General features: G+C 36.7%; 1 protein-coding gene across 2 annotated transcripts in view; it reads right to left on the bottom strand.

Moving 5' to 3' along the window:
* Positions 1-23,770, bottom strand: part of GUCY1A2 (guanylate cyclase 1 soluble subunit alpha 2) — a 291,335-nt gene that overhangs the window by 69,713 nt on the left and 197,852 nt on the right. For both annotated transcript variants that reach the window (XM_031031602.2, XM_081799558.1), the window contains one exon: positions 23,144-23,287. In XM_031031602.2, coding sequence (XP_030887462.2) covers positions 23,144-23,287 — 144 coding nt within the window. The remainder of the gene's footprint in view (positions 1-23,143; positions 23,288-23,770) is intronic.

Raw genomic sequence — 23,770 nt, 5'->3', positions numbered from 1 at the left:
CTCTCTGCCTCTACCACCACCCCCCATGACCCTGAGATCATGACCGGAGCTGAAATCAAGAGCTGGGTGCCTAACAGACTGAGCCAGCCAGGCGCCCCATCCCATGGCAAAGACATTCTTTTTTTTTTTTTTAAAGATTTTATTTATTTATTTGAGAGAGAGAGAATGAGAGAGAGCACATGAGAGGGGGGAGGGTCAGAGGGAGAAGCAGACTCCCCGCCGAGCAGGGAGCCCGATGCGGAACTCGATCCCGGGACTCCAGGATCATGACCTGAGCCTAAGGCAGTCGCTTAACCAACTGAGCCACCCAGGTGCCCGGCAAAGACATTCTTAATCACGATAGCTAACAGCGAGAAGAGGCAAACAAAGTTCATGGAAGCTTCATGGGATTTCCCAGATTCTCGATCTCTCACTTCCTCCAAAGAACATGAAGAAACAGGAAAAGAATGAAGTGGTTTCTTTTTCAAGAAAAGCACCATTTGATTTGGAGCGTGAGGTGGGTGGTTGAATTATTATGATACACCTTCAGAGCATAAAAATTACAGGTAATTTTCTCCTTTCTGAAAGGTGATTATGATAATAGGTCTCTGCTCTTATGAGACTAAAAGCTCTTCCTCTATGAGAGGAGAAAAGAAGCTTAAAAAATGACAACTGTCAAAACAATAAACCTGAAACAAACATAAAATGCAAAAGGATCCTGAGGTAATACACCAGCTAGCTCTAGTGACAAGCACATACAGCTGGCTGTGAACAGATGCACGGACCCACGCAGAACGTGCATGAGGTCTCCTCCTGCATACACATGCACTTGGACAGCAGGAAACAAAGCGGCCGAGGGAAAAACAGGAGACACAGCACCTCATTATTCAGCCCTTCTGTGTTCCCACCCTGTTCGTTCTCTTAGGGAGCTAGATGTTCTTTACCCATTTATAGATTCTGAAACACTGACAGATGAAATTTAGAACCATGGAACATGAACCCAAGCAACCCTATTTCCTAACTTCTTAAGAATTCAGCCTACTCTTTTAGCTGACCTTGATAGTATGACCTTGATTTCTAAAAATTTCCTTGTATGTGGCTCCAGTTCAAATGATTTTAATTATACTAGCATGCTATTTTTTTTAACTTCTTAGTAAGTTAAATTATCTTTTCAGCCAGTGTTTTCCAAACTATGGATTAATTTCAAAAATTTAGAGTTATGAACAGCTGTTTTAAATTAAGAAGAAAACAGAACAAAATAATAGCATAGTACAGATTAGACTGCTTTGTACACACTTAAAGGTATACATTGTTCAATAAATTTTTGTGTTTGTACACCCAGTACATTCATGATATATATTTTTTCCTTATTGTTGTTATAGGATGGAGCCAGTGGTCTATGCTTTTGCCTGCCTTTCCCTAGACAGAGAGTTTCAGAGGCATTCCCTATGCCCTCTGGGAGGAACCCCCAGCAGAATCCAGTCCACACTGCTCACAGGAGTGTGACCTTGAAAACGTAACCTTATGTTGTTCTTTCCTCCTTCTTGGTCTCATTCTCTACTCTCACTTCTGAGTGCTGGTATTACCTTCCAAACAAACCACCTACACCTAAGGTCTTATTCCGGACTCTTCTTTCAAGGAACTCATGCCATTACATCTACATTTTAACCTAGAATTATCAAGTATTAAGTTTGGGAGCTTCCTGAGAAGTCATCTACTTCCAGGATCCAACTTGGGTTAACTTCACTGACAAAGGGTCTTCTATTTATCTTTGAAGTAGCTGTATTTCCAATTAATATGCACACTTCTGTCAGTTGCACTAATATTCAGTAGTAAATACTTCTGAAATGTCTGAAAGAACCAGGTGCAGTTTTCATCAAGTATTTATCATGCAGCTTAATTTTTATGGAAATATTCTAGGAAACTATCTTTCTACTTATTATTGTCACTAATAAGTAGAAACAAGAAAAATATAAAAGCGGCCTGAAGGTTTCTGTTGTTTGTTCGTGTGAAAGGATATGTTTCCTTCAATCTATTTTTATAAGTGCAGGAGAGTGAAGCTTGGGACATTGGAATTATATCACCATTTGCCCTTATTGAAAAGCAGGTGGGGAAAGTTCAGTAACTGTGAGGTAAAGAAATGTACTCATCAATTTCACCGATAGCTCTTCATAGAATCACCAAAGTATTGATCTTAAATAATGCACAATAAGCTTTCTTCAAAAAATTTTATGGAAGAGACTGAGCATCACCATTTTTAGAGTGACATTATATTTCAAAAGGTTTGAAAAAGTAGCTGCCAACCAAATAAAATCTCTGGAAGAAATGTATACTACATGAAGCTAGGAATTCCTCAAAATCCACATGCAAAAAAGACCATGCAAGCCCTCAATGAAATTTTTACTTAAAAATATGGCATTTAAGATGGACAAAAATCACAAAGGTTGGGGAGGATGAGTAAATATTAACGTGGCTGGTCAGAATGCAAAATGGTGCAGCTGCTCTGGGCAACAGTGTGGCAACTGCTCAAAAAGTTACAGAGTTTCATATGAGCAACGGTCTTCCCAGGCATGGACTCAAGAGAGTTGAAAATACATCTTCACACCAAAGCTCCTACAGGAATGTTCAGAGCAGCAGTATTTACAGTGGCAAAAAAATAAACAAAAAAAGAAAACCAAAAGCACAATCAATGGATGAATTACTAAACAAAACATGGTAGGCAGAGCCATACAATGGAGTATTGTTCAGCCACAAAACCACAACGTGGATCAACCTTGAAAACTTCATGCTAAGTGCGAGAAGCCAGTCACAGAAGACCACTGACTGTATGATTCCATTTATATGAAATGTCGTAAAGAGGCAAATCCATAGAGAGAATGATAAACAGTGTCAGAGGCAGGGAGGGGGTGGGGAAATGAGAAGTGACTGCTTAAGGAGTAAGTACAGAGTTCCTTTCTAAGATGGCAAAAATGTTCTGGAATTGGATAGTGATGGTCGAACAACGTTGAATACTAATTAAGTATACTACAAACCACCAAACTGTATACTTTCAAAAGGTGAATGTTATATGTTAATTAAAGCTCATTAAAAAAAATACAGTATCAAAGTTCCAGTCTCTCTTACACCAAGACAGAAGGACATGGAGCAATAAAATGCCACAGAGAACACAGGCTCCAAAGCTGCACTTCTGTCTGTCTGTCTGTCTCACTGACAGAAGTGGGTGATGAAAACCACATCTACTCACATGGCTTAGATGACCTCCAGCAGAGCACAGCCACATGCAAACACCGAGAGCTAAAGGTACCAGTAATAACAACATAATAAAATATTGACTATTTCAATAAGCTATTACAAAACTAAAATTCTGAATTCTTGTACAGGAAAGATAAGCCCTTCCCGCAATTACAAAATAAAGTACCAATTCCAATTGCATGAAAATACAGAATGACACCACTAAAAATTAAATGAATTATGCAGTACTATAAATGGTTGCCAAGTAAGAATGAAGTATTTGATTTATACCAATCGTCCCACAACTGAGGCATTTTCCAGTCTAGTGGTTTTAGCACCATAGTGGATATAGAAAAATGTCTATATTTTATCTTGAATATGTTCTTAATCAGAAAGGCTGTTTCCTTTTTTTTCCCCCTCCATATATTTCTTTCTTTTCTCTCAGGAAATATTTTCAAGGTGCCCCTGAATTACAGGAATAGAAACATACTTGATGGGTCCTACTTGTCAATCAAGTTGACAGCTATAAAGTAAAATCAGTTATTCTGCTACAGTTTAACTTTTAAGGATGAATTTTTAACTCAGATTTAATCATGTGAGTGCTCCTTAAATGAAAAGATGATGCCTGGTTAATTCTGTGTCCCTGCATATTAATTCACATGTCTCCTCTTTAAGGATACTGTCCTAATAGGATAATGTCACCCTGTAAAATGTTTGAAAATCTCAACCATTGGTACATTTTGTACTTTTCATTGCAAAGGGCTGATAATGATTCTAATAATAGTTGATGAGAGAAAGGGCTAATTATTCAGTCTTTGGTAACTTCAGTGAATTTCACAAGCAGCCTCTAGATTCAAGACATTAAAATGTACACAAATCAAAAGGAAGAATCTGTTCTATTTCTAGAGTCTTGTCAGGTTGGGCAGTAAAGGATGTACAATAGAAATGGACATGATCAGTTTAATTAAGCCCAGTTTATGGGACTCTCTTATGAAGTTTTGCTCTCCTTCAGTTAGTGGCATCCGTCTGGTCATTAGATTATATCACCTTTCTTTTTTTTCTAAGTTTTTAATTCTAGTTAGTTAACATACAGTGGTATATTAGTTTCAGGTGTACACTTCCAAACATCACCCACCTATACACCACTTTTCTAACCCCTCAGGGACTCAGTTCATTGGACTTGACATAGGGACCTGGTTTCCAATGTGTCTGACTACTGATATGAATAGTACGATGTTACAACCCAGGGTCCTGAGCTATGGTTATTAACAGACCACATGCAAACATCACAAAAAATTTCTGATTTATTAAAAAAAAAAAAAGCTTTGAAAAGATATATGCACCCCTACGTTATGGAAGCATTATTTACAAAAGCCAAGATATGGAAGCAACCCACATGTCCATCCATAGTTGAATCAATAAAAAAGATGGAATGGAATATTACTCAGCCCTGACAAAAGAATGAGTGCTTGCCATATCTAACAGCACAGATGGATCAGGAGGGTAAAATGCTAAGTGAAATAAGAAAAAGACAAATACCATATGATTTCACTCATATGTGGAATTTAAGAAACAGAACAGATGAACGAAAGGAAAAAAGAGACAAACCAAAAAGACGAACTACAGAGAACAAACTGATGGTCACCAGAGGGAAGGTGGGTAGGAGGATCGGGGAAATAGGTGATGGGGTTTAAGAGTGCACTTATCATGATGAGCACAGAGTAATGTAGAGTTGTTGAATTATTATATTGTAGACCTGAAACTAATATAACACTGTATACTAATTATACCTGAATAAAAAATTAAAAGAAAAATATGGGGGAGAAGGAAGATAGGTTGTGCAAAATAATTATTAATATATTCAAGATAAAATTATAGAAGTTCACAAATACATTCAATTAGATGCATGGCTACAAAAAATTATCAACTTTTTTGTTTTAGTTTAAAGTATAAAGTCATATATACTACCCAAATGCTATTGATGCTATTGTTATGGATTTATTTATAGAATGAAATTATATAATAAATTGCATTTTTTTTCTATACCTATCGAATATCTGGTATCAAACACAGAGCAGTATCTTGACAAATATTTTAGATGGAATAGCAATGTATGAAAAAACAAAGAATTAATAAGTATATATCAGGATATTATTTTCCCTACAGAATGGATATTCTGCATTAGTCTATTAGTTTTAACTTAATTCAACAAATATTATAAATCGCTCACAGTATAATGCACAAAGATGAAGACACAATTCCAGATATGAACATTCTTAAAGTCTAATTCATAACACACAGGAATATACATAAACAATTTTTAATGGTAAATCCCAAAATTTATTATTTTAAATTTGCTATGTAGCAGGACATTTTACTACAGAGCCCATAATTGGTGACTAAAATATACATAAGCAATTTATTTGCAAGATAGTATATGATAAATATCAATAGTTAAATGTGGCAGAAGTAATAGATTTCCTAAAGCATCAGCAAATAATTGCCATTAAAGGGAACACAAGCGTCACTGATGACTTTACAGGAGTTAAGCTGGGCCAAGAAGGATGGAGAGAATAGGACAAACAAACAAACAAAACAACCCAGTAACAATATGGCTGAAGTAAAGAGGCAGGATTGTACAGAACAGCAATTAGCCTGATATAGTTAATGCCATGATATTGTGGTGGGATGTTACTTATTTAACTGGATGGAGGTCTGAAAAGATAGCTGGGGGACAGATTGAAGGTATTGATGAGGATTCAGTCCCTCGTTTACAGGCAATCAAGAGCCAACCAAATGGCTTTGTTGTTGTTTGGTCACAAAGAGAGAAGCAGAATATGGCATAGTTAGAGAGGAAAGCTTTCAAAGAAAATGAAAATTTTAGGTTACTAATAGAAGAAATTTTGCTGACACACGGGGACAAGTTGAGGAGTAGAGATGAAAGAGGCAAAGGAGAAAACACCTGAAGAAAGAACTGGCGAGCAGTGTGGAAGAAAAGGTGAAATCATTCATATTGAGATCTTCCAACATTTCATTCAACTGGGAAAGCAAGAGTCTGTTAGGAATCAAAGCAGCAAGGATAAGAGACAAACCCTTTTAAAGAGTGAAAAATACTAGCAAGAGTCACCAAGAAGGGATAGTAAAATGATATCCCGGAGAATTTAGGGACCAGATGCATTCAAAGGTATGCATTTGTAATGGATATTTAATTACCATGATTGTGTCCGTTTCTCCAGTAATGTTCATTAATTCCAGACCCAGAATGGTCTATGTTGGTAGTCCGGTGTGACAGGGGATAATGAAGAGTAAAACTAGAAGGCTGTTAGGAACAGTGTTGACTGGGATAGGAGATAATGGGAACCTGGCCAGATAAGGTGTTTATGGGTTGGATTGTGTCCCACCAAATTCACACACTGAAATTCTAACCTCCAGTACCTCAGAATGTAATGTAATGTAGGAAATAGGGTCATTGCACATGGAACTGGTTAAGATGAGGTCGTACTGGAGTAGGGTGGGGTCCTCTAATCCACTAAGACTGATGCTATGATAAAAAGGAGAAATCTGGACACAGACAGACAGGCAAGCAGGGAGAACACCATGTGGAGGCCTGAAGTTATGCTATCACAGCCGAAGAACCACAGACGGACTCTTGCCAAGTGTCTTCAGGGACTTTGGGCCCTGCCGATGCCTTGAGCTCAGGTTTCTAGCCTCAGAAGTGTGAGACAACAGAACTCTGGCATTTTAAGACACCCAATTTGTGGTACTCTGTTATGGCAGCCAGAGCAAACTAACACAGAAGGCAAATAGCCAGAAGACAAATTACAGACTGAAAAACTATGAATGGATAAAGCTTGGAGGTCCTGGTGACCAGTGGGAATGGCAGAATACTAAATGGCGGAAGAACAAGAGGTCGTGAGAGGGCAGAACATCAGGAGGTGGAGCAGTTCTAGGCTCTGATGCGTCCTGAGGCATGGCTGTGTGTGGATTTCTGAAGTGGGTTCTAACAACAGGCGAATGTAGAATTATCATTCATGTGAGCATAAATTTTTAAATGGTCATAATTTTTCCTTAGAATAGCTTCTTATAATAAGTTCATAGTATTTATAACTTGGTACTTAGGCAAAGTGTCTAAAAATAATTCTTCTGTAATTAATTTCTTTGATAAATTTGAAGAAGATGACAATAAATATAAGAGATAATGAAAAATGTTCATACCCGAAGACACATCACGACACTCTACTATTTTCAAAAATAAATACGTTTTTAGAGAGGAGACGGAGAGGCATGGGGGATTCAGAAGGGCACTCACGTACCGATGTTTTGCAAACTAACAACTGACCCAGCTTACAGCAGGAAAAGCTGAAGGTTAAAAGAAGAAACCTACTTGTCAACTTTGACCGAGTTCTGTGGGAAGAGTTGCCCCCAAAATCATAATGAGGGTCTCTCACAGACGGAAGACTCAGGACCTGGGAGAAAAGAGTTTTTACAAGAATTAAATGAAATGGTAAAAATGGCAATAGTCTGTTAACAGAAATGACACTCAAGAGGTCAAAATAATTAGACTTCCCTGACACAGCTTTGTGCAATGTTTTCTACTTCTTTAATATAACAACCTCAAAAAGACTCCAAATGATATTTCTTCTATCACAATGAGCAGTTGCTGGGACAAAAAACAGAAACTGCAAAATTATTTTTCCTGCTTCTGTCTGGCCTTATTTTCTTCATTAGCTTTCTTGGTAAATCTCAAATGTTGAGATTCCCCTGCTAACTAGTTACCTAATTTTTCCTACCTGTTTTATTGCATGTGGCATGAGAGAACTGTCCTTCAAATTTTCTAATTTTTACAATCAACAGTTACCAATTGTTAATTATTCACAACTGAATCTCCTAAGCTCCCATATAATTATCCTTTTGTAAATTATCTCTGGTTAGTTCTGGCTAAATTAGACTAGAAGAAAGAAAAACAAAAAAAGGAAGGTCATTTTATACCCAGCTTAGTAAAGCCAAAAACCTGAAATTAAATTAATAGTTGTATGGCTTTACCAGACAGCAACAGCAAATCAGAAAACATCTGGAATCTTCAGACAAATGTGTATGGCTCTAGAATCTGGCATTAATTGGCCACCCAAACAATGCCATAGAGCTGGAGAGAAACATGTTCGCTTTCGATAATTTTGCAAATCAAAATACTAATCTATTTAACACACTACTAACTTTTCCAACTGAAAATAAGGATTAGTGATTTTGGAGCAAATATTTGAGGTCATAAACAACCCTTGAAGCATCCACCTTAAAAGGAGGCTTTGCCATTGTTGTTTATGGCCAATATAGTATGCTTAGACTCCCGATAGAGTGTATGGTATGGCACAACTCTTACTTCCCTGAGCCTGCCTTTTTAATCATAAGATAATAAGCACTTTCATAAATCAGAGTTAAAAATAAAGAAAAGGAAAAGGACATTTATAGGCAATAATGTTTGGATACAGCTTCCTATAATAGCACAGCTAGAGTAAAATGATTTCAATATAGCACAGTGTAGAGACTTCATCACAGTGGATCATAACCCCATAATATATATCCTCAGCATCGGCATGATGAAGAAGTCCTACTTTGTTTCATTATATTTTTGATAGCACAATTACTAATTTCTGCCTTAAGTGGTAAAGGTGAAACAGGGGCCTGGGATACAGTTAGCACTTTTCAAAACATGTAATTCGGAATACGAAAACTTAGAAAACAAAAGAGTAATATGAGAATATCAAAAAAAATGGAGACCACTCTAAATTCATACAAACACCAAAAGTCAGTGCATCTACTTGTACACCAGGTAAGTGACATGGCAAAAAATTTGCAAATGTAAAAGTATATTGACTTGTGCAATGAAAGATCAGAGAGAAGAAACTGTATACACACAAGCAAAGTAAGATAGCTATCAATATCGTGACAACTAAATTCTTTACTTTCTCCTTTCCCCACTTGGTAAAATTTAATTCCATTTATTGAGCATAGATGTCCAGAACATCAAATAATTCCTATGACTAATAAAACAGTGACAGTTTGAGGCATTTGGATTCCAGCAAAGAAATACAACAAATGAAGGCAGCAATTTACCAATGCTGAAGTTTATCATGAAGAATTTTCTGAACTAATTGCCATTAAGTAAATTTAATTCCTTGATCTATTCTCTATATAACACAGTTAAACTGATTCTAATGCTTTACATTTCTAGTTGTATTCCTCTGAAAATATTTTAGTTGGCATCAATTCTTTCCCATTTAAAATTTACAGTGACGATTTGTGACTCAGTAATCAGATCTTTGCTAATATTAATTTCTGCCAGCATACTTTTCTTCTATGACCATTATTTCTACCAACCCTCATTTTCCTGGCCAAATGCTTTAGTGCACAATTTTGCCAAAGATTACTTTTTAGCCAATAAAATTCTTCTGCTCTATTCAGTTTTAGGCATGATCTGCTGGATTACTCCTTATGAATTGAATACACAGGTGAACATTTGGGCTTACGTCATTTTTAAACTATATTTATATTTTAAAAATCATAGATACCTATAAAGAAGTTAAGAAAAGCAGTCCATTATAGCACAGCCGGGATAACTGCTATGGATACTAAAAATGAATACATAAAGTAATCCATGCCCACATTTGGAAAATTTAAGCAAATAGAAAACTTGAAGGTTAAAGGTAGAAAAGACCCCTTCTCCTAAATGAACCAGTATCAATGGTTTTATGTGCATGAGTCATAACGATATTATTTTGTGTCATTCTAAGGTAGCCCATGGGAGAATGACAAGCACATTTATGAAATGGGAAGAGAAAGGAAATATGGGGGGTTCCGGGGGTCTGGTGGGCTAGGGATGGGGAAAACAAACTCACAAGCAGGTAACCAGAACGGAGGGCAGAGAACACCACACAGGTCTCTGCAAACTCTGGACTGAGGGCCCCTGAGAAGCAGGACTTGCCATTTCTCTCTTCCATGTCTGAACCTTTCCTTAGGTGAGGTGCCTGCCAAGCACGATGAAATAGCTACATACAGGCTACTGACTACTTGACATCGCTTTCAGATAAACTAATAATTAAAGCAAACAAGTTGAACGGAATCCTAGACTCTGAAAATCTGGGCGGCTGATTGCATTTTTGACTGAATGGATTTAAGTGACCAGATGTTGTGGTATTGCGCAGACAGAATTTTTACTTAATGAGAGCCAAGGAAAAAGCAGATTAGTATTTGGCACTCCCGCAGTGCAGTCTGCAACTCAACTATGTAGTTTTGTACATGAGAGAAATTCAGTAAATGCTTGCTGGCTGGGTGATCAAACCATTTTACTATATTTTTCCACTTCCCATCAGTGCTTTGGTTATTGTAAACAAAAAAGTGATCTTGGATAACTTAACATACAAAAGAATCAACAGATACCATCTGGAAAAGAATATGTCTTAAAGAACAATATTTCTTTTGGATTCTCTGCTATGGTTTTAAATCTCTGTTTTCCTGGTTTGGGATTATTATACTGCCACAAAGAAGAGATCACATCTTTTTTTTCAGAGGAAGCTAATATTACAGAAGTTCATATTTCAATATTATTCCCAAATTAATTTTTCCTTCAGAGATTTTGAAATTTTATAAAACTACCAATTTTTGGCTTCCTCTTTTTAAATGCAGACATAATTATCCTCATTAGTTTAACATCTTCATGGACAGTTATAGTCAATAGAGTTTGCCCCAAATTAGAATGCCTTCAAGTCATTGCTCTGCTACTGCATCTGAACATTTCTTAAGGAAGACAGAAAAACAGTATTTTTTTTTCAAGGGAGATTAAAGTTATTAGCTTAGTCGTAAGATTAGAAAATCATATGTTCTCATTATATTGTGGAGGCAGTGTAGGGAGATGGTTAAAGATCGTGGACTTTGAAGTCAAACAGATTTAAATTCTAATTCAGCATCTACTCTTATTTATCTATTTACTCTTATTTGACAATAAATCCCTTAACCTCTCTGAGTCTTGGTTTTCTCATTTTTAAATAAGGGTGCCATCTTATTCATGGTCCATGGTTGCTGTAGGGCTTACCTGATAATATTCAATATCTGTAGATTTCACAAATATGAAGACATGCTTATAACACACATGCATACATGTAAGTCACACATATGTATATGTACATATGCATGTGTACAGACAGATAAGAGAAAGAGTGAGCATGCACACACTCTGGGTTAGCATAACGCCGGGCACATAGTAAGTGCTCGATGAGAGGGAACTCTTGCTAAATGTTGAGATCACAGAATTGTAGTCTGGGCATTCTGGTGAGGTTCTGGCCAGCTTGGTAGAAAGAAGTTCAAGGATTTTTTTTTTCCCCAAGCAGACAGATCCATGTTCAAATTTAGTCCTGCAACTGACCAGCTGCATAATCTTGGTCAAATCATATAAAGTTCCTTGCTTTTTTTAAGATTTTACTTATTTATTTCAGAGAGAGAGAGAGAGAGAGAGCACAAGCAGGGGGAGGGGCAGAGGGAGAAGCAGGCTTCCCGCCGAGCAGGGAGCCCGATGCGGGACTCGATCCCAGGACCCTGAGATCATGACCTGAGCCGAAGGCCGACACTTAACCAACTGAGCACCCAGGCGCCCCAAATCATGTAAACTTCTGGATCTCAAATTCTTTAAATGTAAAATAAGATTGAAGAATTAAAAAATAAGATTAAATGTACTCTGCAGGGTTTTGGGGGTGGGCCGGATTAAAAGAGATAAAGTACATAGAGCACCTGGCACAAAGTCTGACATAGAGAAGAGGCACAATATATATATATTTTTTTTTTCCATGATCTTACACAGATTCTTTAACCCCTGACATTTTACTTCATCTTTAAAAAGTATAAAAACTGTACCTGTAAGCTTCATAGGATTGTTGCAGAGACTGAATGGGATGATACATAAACTATCAACCCAGCTACCAGCACATACTTGGTTTTCATTGTCTTTCCACTCCAGTTCCCTAGATACATACAAAATCTACAGACACCAAAATAATGTAGATCTGAATGTAGAGCAACAGTATCTTGAATCTCCTAAGAAGAATTTAAGGTCTTTGCTACATATTTTCAAGAACCTAACAAAAACTTCTCACTCAAGATGGAAACAGTACTGAGAAAAATCCACGTGTCTATTTCCACTCGATAACTAAGTCCTTCATTTATGGGTGTTGGTTCCATAGACTGTAATTTCTGGGAGGGTCAGGGCCATATCCGGTTTAATTGCCCTTACATCCCCAGTGCCTAACCAGTGGTCTAGAAAATAATAAGTACTCAAAAAACATTTGTTGAACAGGAGTAAAAGTCACTCCAGGCAATGCTCCAGCCAGGATCACACAGAATCAGCAAACTGCAAACTGCCTCCAAAGAAAAAGCCCTTTTGGCCCCTGAGACATTCAGAGCAGAGTCCAGGCCTATGTTCCTACCAACCTGCTGATTACCTGGTCATCTGACCATTAAAATTAGTCTGTTTCTTCAACTTCGCCAGGCCTCGGGCTAGGAACTATTTGCAAGTATTTCGGACATTGTCATCAAATTCACCATATTTCCCCGAAGAGTGCAATCTGAATTAATCAGGTTTTACTAAATCTATTTTTTATGGTTGGATTAACCTTTGAATGAGCACATTAAAGGCAAGTGATAAAGCAGAATAATTTCTTAGAATTGAATCTACATGTAAATTTGATGTTGTAACATTTACACACAAGGTGACAATTTCTGATGCAGTAGAAAGCATTACAAATGTGCTGAAATCAATTCAGCCATTCGGAAAAAGCGACAGTTGCTAGGAAACCACATCCCAAATGAGGAATATTATAGTGGTGACCCAAACAATCACCACATGCTTGACATGACAACAACACAAAGCGTAACAGATTTTTAAAAGCACTCGTGACACTGAATTGTTCCTACCACATTTGCAACTCAGGTGATTAAAGAGTTGGCTTTCCGTGACTTGAAAATTCAACTGTCAGAACAGGAAAATGCAAAATCAAAGTGAGTTAAGAACAACGAGAGATGTTTCCTAGGACTTCCCAAGTCTCCGCTGTGTATTTAGGATGCAGGTGTATCTACGGTACACAGTCATCTAACTTTACTTCATTGAAAGAAGTCCATTCAATTTTTAAAAGAATCTACTTCTCAAGTCTGTAAACTCTATTTCTATGTGTTTGTGCATTCATGGGGAAAAAAGCCTTTTAGAATATGCAACAAAATTTAATATGTGGTTATGGTGTGTTGGTAAATTAAAGGTGATCTTGACTCTCTTCTGTGTGTCAGTTTTCAGAGGTCATTTTACCTTTTGTAGTTTTGGAAAACGAAAAAAATTACTTTGAAGTAATTTTTAAATTTTTATTTGGAGCTAGATATTAGATTTCAAGGCAGCATAACAAACCAAAAACATAAATCCTAACAGTATGGTTAGCATGCAGAGAGCACATTACTCTCTTACATATTATTCCATCTTGCTATTTTCACATCACTTTTGGTATTATAAGATCCGAGCTTGGGGCGCCTGGGTGGCACAGTCGTTAAGCGTCTGCCTTCGGCTCAGGTCAGGACCCCGGGGTCCTGGGATCGAGCCCCGCATCAGGCTCCCTGCTCGGCAAGAAGCCTGCTTCTCCCTCTTCCACTCCCCCTGCTTGTGTTCCCTCTCTCGCTGTCTCTCTCTGTCAAATAAATAACATCTTAAAAAAAAAAAAAAAAAAGATCCAAGCTACTGGTGTTGGCATACATACATGTCCCAATTAACTCTAAAAGAGATTAAGTTAAACTGGCAGTAAAAGATAAAAGCTCTCTTGTTCAATAATGCCAGAGAAAGAGACCATATTCTAAAATACAATGGGCTAACCTACCCCCCAAAATGGGTTGGTAAAATCACAAATTAATGTCTTTTTAGGGGCAAGACTTGGCAGACAAAGATTATTATTCTTTTTTTTTTTTTTAAAGATTTTATTTATTTATTTGAGAGAGAGAATGAGAGAGAGCACATGAGAGGGGAGAGGGTCAGAGGGAGAAGCAGACTCCCTGCGGAGCAGGGAGCCCGATGCGGGACTCGATCCCGGGACTCCAGGATCATGACCTGAGCCGAAGGCAGTCGCTTAACCAACTGAGCCACCCAGGTGCCCAAAGATTATTATTCTTTACATAAAACTCAGACAGATAAAAACATGAGCTACCTAACTACTCAGTGGCTTCGTACTTCTGAAACATACCACACAAGACTCAAATAAAAATGAACCCCTTTACAAATATAATTTTTAGCCTCTTCTTAGGACATTGTACAAATATTCCTGGGAGGGACCCTCTCTGCAGACAGGCTAAAGCAAATGAAACAGATTGTAACTTCTTGAGGCTTGTTTACCCCATAGTGATATTATCTAACAGAGTAACTTTATGAAACATTTAAACTGTGCCTCCGCTAAAGAATGCATTTCTCTTCTGAAAATGTGCGGGTGTGAAGACTGGTACACAAAACCAAGCTAGCGATTTTGTATTTTTCATGCACAATTTCATGCAAATCAATTTAGCTCTCCCTTCCTTGCTTGGTTTTGTTTTCCCTTTCATAAACTTATTATTGCTATTTTTCTTTCATGTAGCAAAAACAGGCAAATACTTTCACAAAAGGACTGCTTGGAAAATCTGTTGGACAAAAATCATAACAAAAATCTTCAGCAAGCCCAGCACTTTCAAAAGTGTGTGCCTGATAAACTATTTTTTTCCACAGATTGAAAAGGTGATCAACAGTCTAATTAAATTATTACTAGAATCAATCACGATTAAAGATAAAAGCTAAAATCAACTAGCAAGGGAATTCTATCTCACTGACATACACATCGCATAAATAATAATGTCTATTAAATCATTAGGCCAACATTTTATAGAAGGATTGTTAAGGCAATAAGTATGCCCTATTACAGCACAATACTTCAGCATCATACCAGAAGACCAATTCTGTGATGAAAACAAATTTCTGGTGCAACATATAAAAATAACTAATTTGATGGGCGCCTGGGTGGCTCAGTAGGTTAAGCGACTGCCTTCGGCTCAGGTCGTGATCCTGGAGTCCCGGGATCGAGTCCCGCATCGGGCTCCCTGCTCGGCAGGGAGTCTGCTTCTCCCTCTGGCCCTCCCCCCTCTCATGTGCTCTCTCTCATTCTCTCTCTCTCAAATAAATAAATAAAATCTTTAAAAAATAAATAAATAAATAATTTGAGTATAAAACATCACCTTAAAATTCAAAGACTACCCTATGAAAAAAATGTAAATATAACATTTTGAAATATGGACCTTCTGTATTAAAATCCACAATAAACAAAGGGAAAGAAAACAGAAAAAAGAATGCAGTAAACTGGCTGATGGGTGCGTCCAATCAATCTGGCTGGTGATTCTAATTTTTGAAAGAATGATGGGAACACAGCCATTCCCTGCCCATGCACACATCACTGAACTTAACCTTTCTCACTTTATGATTTTAAAAATTAATCATTTTGGATGGAATATCTCTAAAACACATTACTCATTTCCATTCTCTTGAAGAGGACATCTAATATAAGTTTACATTTTCTTGACTGGAGCCATGAAAAATCTAATTTGTTAGGTAATGGAATATGCAAGCAGTAAGAAAAATTTGACAATATGAAATTTATTTACCCCATTTCCATTAAATAAGCCTGTAGAGTGCAGTAATTAGGAGTGCTGGTTAGCTAATTTTTTTTAATTCTTTTCTTCAACTGTCAAATAGAAATAATAGCAATACAGTCCTCCTAGATTTGTGAGACTCAGAAGAGCTACAATGAATCGTGGATCACTGCATCAAAAACTAATGATGTATTGTATGGTGACTAACATAATAAAATTAAATTAAATTAAAAAAAAAGAAGAAGAGCTATTACATGGCAAGGACTTGGATCAGTGCTGTCTGGCACACAGTTAAGTGTTTCAATAGATGTTTATTTATTGTTACTCTGCAGTAGCTAGTTTAAATACAGTTAGATGTTTTTGTCTTTTCTATTTAAAGATAATGTCATCTGTGACTTGGGTCGAAAATAGGCACAAATGTAGATTAGTGAGGATGAATCATTATTAGTAAAATAAAACTCTTATAAAAATGTACATGACTTTGAACTTCTATTTCTAGTAAGAGCAGATTATATAATTTGAACACCCTCCGGCAGGTCAGCTCACAAGGCAATGAAAAATTATTACACCAAGATAAGGAGGGAAATGAATGTCAAGGAGAAGTGAGTGCTAAATCTGAGGGTGCTTGTCCACTACAGGTATCTTCTGACTTCAGAAAGGTTAAGGAACTGAGCAGGACCTTTGGTACTGTAACAGTCTTACAGAACCATGGACACAAAATCCAGAGTCTGAGGGTTGCCAAAGGGGGAAGCCTCAGTAAACCCTCCAGACTTTGAGATGAGACCTTGACAGCCAACACCAAAGGTATAAGGGTGATACCAGAAACAGAAGGTGACTCTGAACCAAGCTGGTCCCCACAGAGAATAAATCCTAGCATTAAATCTTCTGATCTCTGATTGCTAGAGCTCCTACCATTCTTCCCACCAGAAGAACATGTAAAATTTCCCTACGGGAGGGAAATTATTTCTATAATATTTTTATACACAATCTCTAGCACTCAAACAAAAAATAACAGTAATTAGGCACACAAGAGATGTAACATGACCAAAAATGAAGTGAAAGGACAGATAATGTAATAGACCACAAGACTCTAGAGAAGGGATTTATCAAGCAAAGAATTTAAAATTAATTACAGCTGACACAGTCAAGGAAACAAATAAAAACAGTATGAAAATTTTTGTCAGATGAATGGAAACTTAAAAAACTATCAACTGCTACCACATTAAGTATCAAGTGGATGGGTTTAATGGATGAATTTCATAACCATTTGAGGGGAGTATTAATGAGAAGATCTGGACAGAATATACAGACTCAAGCTCTAGTAATTAAACAGAAGCAAAGAGGAGAATCTATTATCATCTCATGTACTGGTAAACTCTCAATGAATACTTTAAACATACTCTTTAAAAAACAGAAACATCTTTCTAGTACCAAATAAATTCACTATACAGAACAGATTAGAAAATATATTTAGCCATAAATTTCACCAGTAATATTATAGTAATTTTGTATAGTATTGCTACAACAAAACAGTAATTTACTAAAATTACAACGATTTGCATTACCTAAAAGATTAAAAGCAATTTCAAATGTGTCTACTGGATAAACATGGGAGGTGAGAATAGCTGGGCTCAGTATCTTAACTAACAGTGAGTTCATATAATGCCTAAGTAGTTCTTTCTGAATCCTTAGGTTTAAATTCTAAAGATAGAACATTTTAGGTAAGTATACATACTTCAGGGTAAAAGTACATATTAGAATTTTATCCACAGTTATCAATTAGTTTTTTTTTTCTAAATACAATCTTCGGTTATATTCTCATGGGGTTAATTTAATACCACAATATTTGCAAAGAACAGATCCCTCCAAATATCAAAGTAACAGCATCAGATTTCCTCTATAAATAACAAGTATTTAAAAATTAATTGGAGAATAATTATTTCATAATCTCAAAAAATCCTGTAAGCTCATTAGAAGACTAAGTTGAAGCTTAAAGGAGCTACAATTTAAGGTATTACATGCAAATTGTAAGTATATGTAAATTGTGTGTTAGTATTCCTGCCTTTGGACTATGCTGTTAGAAAAGATTCACAGCGTTTCCCTGATTTGCAGTTGAGATTGCTAAGCACATTAGTATTACAACATGATTATACATTGTTTTTTAAACTCTCTTTCACCATCTCTGTATAATTGCCTCATTATATAAAATGTACTGTTCTCTAAACTGATGAAGCAAATTTGAATTATGTGCCTGTGTGATAAAATTCAATGAAAATATTTTTTAAAAACTGAAGTCCCGAAGTAAAACTTAGATATTTGGACACACTACTCAATCTTCTACAAAAGCCTTAAATCATGAAAATGCTACTTGTCTTTCCAATATATATTTAATCACATTCCCTAGTCAGTTCTCAGTTGAGCTTCTCTTTCCCTGTCAACATTTTCATTTTCAAGGAATAAAGCATAGGCAGTAATAAACATTTTGTTATTTTCATTAAAGAGTGGTTAAATTATTAGTAAAAGTTAGCCTTTCAGCATTAAAAACTGGTCAAAATACTTTGGTAAGATTAGGATCACAAGGTTAAAGAATAGCATGAAATCATACAATTTTTTAGTGAAATCACAATATGGCTAGCTCAAAAGAGAAAGAATATAAACTCGGTATTACTTTTCTTCAAGTGTCTACTGTTGAAGATGTAAGAAAATCAGATTTCCTCTAGGGAGGGAAAAAATGGAATAAGCATAATGCTGACATTTCTATAAATTCAGCCAGTAGACTCAAACATTGTTTGAGAAAGTATTAAAAATTCTAATCATTATTTTTAAAAGCACTCTTAATTAAAGTCCCTGTGGCTGATTTTTCAGATTTGCTATATAAATAGACCATGTTTGTGTTTGCTTTGTAGATACAGTCTATAATTAGCCTCTGAGTTTCATTATTTATAAAAACTGATTTGCTTGAGTATTATAAAGCTAATAAATGAAATTATTTTCTTTTGTTACTTTTAAAATTGTTTAAATTAACCCAATTTTAGATTTAGTGATTCAAGGACATTACCAATCACTTGCAAGCAATTATAATTGATAATTCAGGTACATATTTCCTGTCATGAGGGGTGCCTGGAAGGTTTATACAGTCATATAAACATTATCAATTTATTTTTCAAAATGTGAGAGGTTTGAGGGAGTTTTCTTTTGAATAATTATTGCAGCTCCAATAGCTTAAATTTTAAACACAGCCTAAAACTTACACAGTTTGAAGTAAATAGTCAGCTGGTCACATAACAACCCTACTGCACACTCAAGCATTATTAATAAAAGATTCTTTCAATAAGTCTAGAAATGTTCCAATGGCACCAAGTTGGAAGCCAATTCAAAGTCAAATTAATAGGCCAAAAACAATCCCAAACCATGCAAATAATATGAATTAGTAATGAAGCTAAAATTATTAAGGTGAATTCTCTTTCTGCATTCTTATTAAATCTTTATAGACATTTCCTCTTCTGATTTAATAAGACTATCTGACTCATAAGACAGAGTCACGTTATATCCCACAAATGAAAATATGGATGAGCCCACGCAAAAACACAATTCCCTGGTTTTGTTCTATGGTAATTTAAATTTGCTTTGACAGGGCTGAATCAATACAAATCATCTAACTCCTATAAAAGAAAATCCAACGTAGAAAAACAATCCCAAACGAGAAGACTGCCCAGCTAGTAGTCTTAAAAATTTAAGAACTGATAGGAATTCGATCTGGACCATGTGTATTTGCAGTCTGCAGCAGATCTGAGGTGGCATCCCTCCGGTTTGTTTTTCCTGGCCGTGGGAGAAGTGTCATGCACATACTTGATAACCTGATAATTATGTCCTGAAGGTACTTACATTATATTTTTAATGCTTTCCTATTTTCACTACTGATAGGAGTGGTTAGAAAACTCTCTTTCCACATTTTAAAACTGCCAAATGTAAACGTATTGTATACACAAAGTAGCGATAAAAGGAGTCATTCTGTCCTCTACCCCTGCCTTCACTTTCCCGACTGCAGCCTCCCTCTTCCCACCATCTTCTTCCTCTCCCTTGGAGTGAAGCAGCACCTTGAATTTGCATTAACCATTCCCTTTTTTCCTTTACACTTTTCCCATCAATGTGGATATTTCTGAATAACACATTGTTTCAATTTTCCCAGTTCTGAAACTTAATTAAATGGAATAATACTATAGCATTCTTTTACAACTTGCTTCTTCTGCTCACTATTAAGGTTTTGACATCCATCCATGTGGATGTCAGTAGCTAAAGCCATTCATTTTCCCAACTGTATGGCATACCATGGTATAAATCTATGACAGTTCATCTATTCTATTAGATGGTTATTTATTTCCAGTTTGAGGCGCTTATCAAAGTATGGCTGTGAATAATACTCTTGTGACTTTCGCCACACCTGCACCTACTTCCCTGGGCAAACATCTAGGGAAGGGACCGTGGGGTGGTAGGAAAGGCACAAATTAAACTTTACTGGTGAATGCCAAGGACACAGTACCATTTACACGGCCACCAGCTGTATGTGATTTCTTGCTGCTCCAGAGCCTCACTAACGACGGCATGGTCAGAGTATCAGAGTTGGACCAAACCAGTAGGTGGGAAACTTGGAGTACGGCACTGTCAGATACTTTTAACGGTTAAATGTGTTGCCAAAAAACTCTCCTAGGGGCGCCTGGGTGGCTCAGTTAGTTAAGTGTCTGCCTTCAGCTCAGGTCCTGATCCCAAGGTCCTGGGATCCAGTCCCACGTCAGGGTCCTTGCTCCATGGGGAGCCTGCTTCTCCCTCTCCCTCTGCCCCTCCCCCTACCTGTGGGCTCTCTCTCTCACTCTCTCTCTAACAAATAAATAAAATCTTTAAAAAAAATTCTCCTAGTCTGTGGTTATCTTTTTGTTCTTTTTAGGTGCTATTTGATAAACAGGGTTTTAACTTTAGTGTAGTAAAATTTACACATATTTTCCTTTATGATTTGGTAATTTTTGACTAGACTGGTTTACAAAAAAAAAAAAATTGTTCCTTCCACTAAGTTAAAAGCTCCAAATTATAGATTTATAGTTTAATAGTATGGTCCTTCACATTTAACCCAGATGGAATTACTTTATGTGCAGACTCATGATGTAGAGATCCAGTTTTAATACTTTTGTCCATGTCCATAACCAGCTGTCCCCAACCTTTCCTGTAACAGCCCATCCTTTTACCACTTATCAACGTCACGTTTGTCATTGAGCCACTCCCCCTTTTCTCTGAGGCACTACAGCATTATTAAGACATGTTTAGCTTTGAATTCCTATGATTTACCTTCATAGAATCCCTTAGGATTACTGTGTCTGAGAACTGATTGATATCTTTTAATTGTTCCAGAAAAAAAAAAAAATCCCTTTTATGCATTCCTTCTGTACCTACGTTTGGAAGCCCAACTGAACATACATTTTCCCACTCTGTACTCCATACCTCCCACATATTTTATATTTTACATTATCTTATTCATATTTCCACATTTTTAACTCTCTGGACCGAATGATGTGTAATTTCTTCAGTTCTACCTTTCGGTGTACTTATTTTTCCTTCAGCTGTGTCTAATCTGCTTTTAAACTCATCCACTGACCATTTTCTTTCTGAAGTATTATGTTGCTGGATTAGGAGTTCTCTGGTTCTTTTTCAAATCTACTGTTCCTGCCTCACATTATTAAGCTTCTTCTTTTTTTCTTTAATTATATCAAATATTGTCATTTTGATTCCATCTGAAAATTTTGATATCTGACAACACTTCACCATTTTTCTTATCTATTGTTCCCATTGATTCTCACCCATAATACTTTGAATTCTTGTGTGAATGTGTGGGTTTGGGGTTTTTTTGTGGGGGGAGGAAGGGGTTGTTTTTAGTATTAGGCATTCATTCCCCAGAGTACTTTACCTGTGGAAATTCTTTGAAGATGGGATTGAAGTTGACCTCCTCCAGAAAGAAGTATTGTTTCCTAGTTTCCTGTTACCACTGCTCATGACAGAGCAATTAATTTAAATTCACCACTTAGATTTTGTCAGTTTACACACGTAATGCAACTGGAACATTTTTTCCCATTAGTTCGGTGATGTGCTCAATAGGTTTAAAAATGTTAAATAGTGTTAAATATTTTTTTAAAAATTCTGACACAGCATTTTATTTTTTTTTTATTTATTTTTTTTTTAAAGATTTTATTTATTTATTCATGAGAGATATATAGAGAGAGAGGCAGAGGCAGAGGGAGAAGCAGGCTCCCCGCGGAGCAGGGAGCCCGATGCGGGACTCGATCCCAGGACCCTGGGATCATGACCTGAGCCGAAGGCAGACGCTTAACCGACTGAGCCACCCAGGCATCCCCACAGCATTTTAATAATTTTAGTCAGAAGGGACACTCAGAATATCTAATTTGCCATAACTCCAGAATTAGGAATGTACCACATTTTGAGGCTTTCTTTTCTCTATATTTTTAACTCAAATTTGATGAGCTGTTATAAAAGGGCTGCCTTACATTCATGGTTACTTCTCCAAATACACGATTTCTGGTTTATAAGAGTTCACAGTAATAATACTCCTGGGATCCACTGGGTCCTGGCAAGACTATAGGTAGGTGACCTCATCCATTCTTAGAGGTAGATCTTAGATTGCAGAGAGCCATCAGTACCAAAAAGAGTACAGTGTACCAGGAGCTAATTTTCTACCATTTTTAAATTTCCTCAGTTACTGGGCTCCAACCTTCAAGCTCTGCCACATTAAAAAAAAAATAAAATGCAGAAGTAACCCTGAGTGCTGAGGCTTCATCAAGAACATCTGTACATTACCTGAAGGAAGCTGTTCAGATCCACCATTTTCTTGTCTCTTCATTTCATGCTTTTTTGGATTATCTCTGCAACTCCGATTCTCACTACCATCCTTGGTTGGTAGTGTTGAGTTGGTCACTGACAAGTTTTTCCTTTGTCTAACACTTTAGCTTTCTTTTCTCCAAGGCGATGAGCCTTTCACATACATTTTCCCATTTTGGACATTATTCCATTTGTTCTTTTCTTGGATCTATGAGTTATCTCTAGTTAACCCTCATCCTTCTTGAGTAACCTACTTGTTTAAATGTGTAAGTTACATAAGTAGAACTCAGAACAGAATTTCTTGCCCCCCCCCGCCCCACCCCCAGTTAAAGGTATGCTACTACTCAAACCAAACTGCAGAGAAGGTTACCTGAATTGGTCTTCCATCAGGTGTCAGCACCTCTTCTGAAAGTTCCATCATCTTGAGTGCCATCAGAGCAATGGGCTTAGCATGGCAGAGGCTTTTCCTATGGAGTCCTGCAGCAACACAGTACGCATCGCCTATTGTTTCCACCTGCAGCCATCAGACAAATCAAATGCAAACATATGATAATGAGCCAGAAGAGAAATGATTAGTTATGTGCAATCACAAATGTTGCTGAAAACATGTCAGCAAAACATCAATAAATTAAGCAATTAGACAACTGAGTGTAATCAGAGCAGAATTTGCAGACAGCTAGCCAAATACTGACATCTCACTCTAGGGCTGTTCATCCACGTTATCACCATAGATGATCACTGAAATTGGGAACAACTGGAATAGAGAACAATTATCCTCCACAAAAAAAGAATTGCCAGTATTTTGCCTGAACAATTTCCAAATAATGACCTTTTACAAAGCCACCCTCTTGTTTCCTTCAAACTTCCAATATTGGTAATATTTAAGCGATGAGAAACTGATGTGCAGAAACCCATCCATAATCTTACAAATAGAGAGTTAACAGACACTGTCAGAGTCTTTTCAGACCCTATTCTAATTTTATTGTCAGCATCCATT

This window comes from Leptonychotes weddellii, chromosome 11 (assembly GCF_054177405.1).
Source record: "Leptonychotes weddellii isolate Sample4059 chromosome 11, ASM5417740v2, whole genome shotgun sequence".
Lineage (NCBI taxonomy): Eukaryota > Metazoa > Chordata > Mammalia > Carnivora > Phocidae > Leptonychotes > Leptonychotes weddellii.
This window is presented reverse-complemented; position numbering and strand designations above follow the sequence as displayed.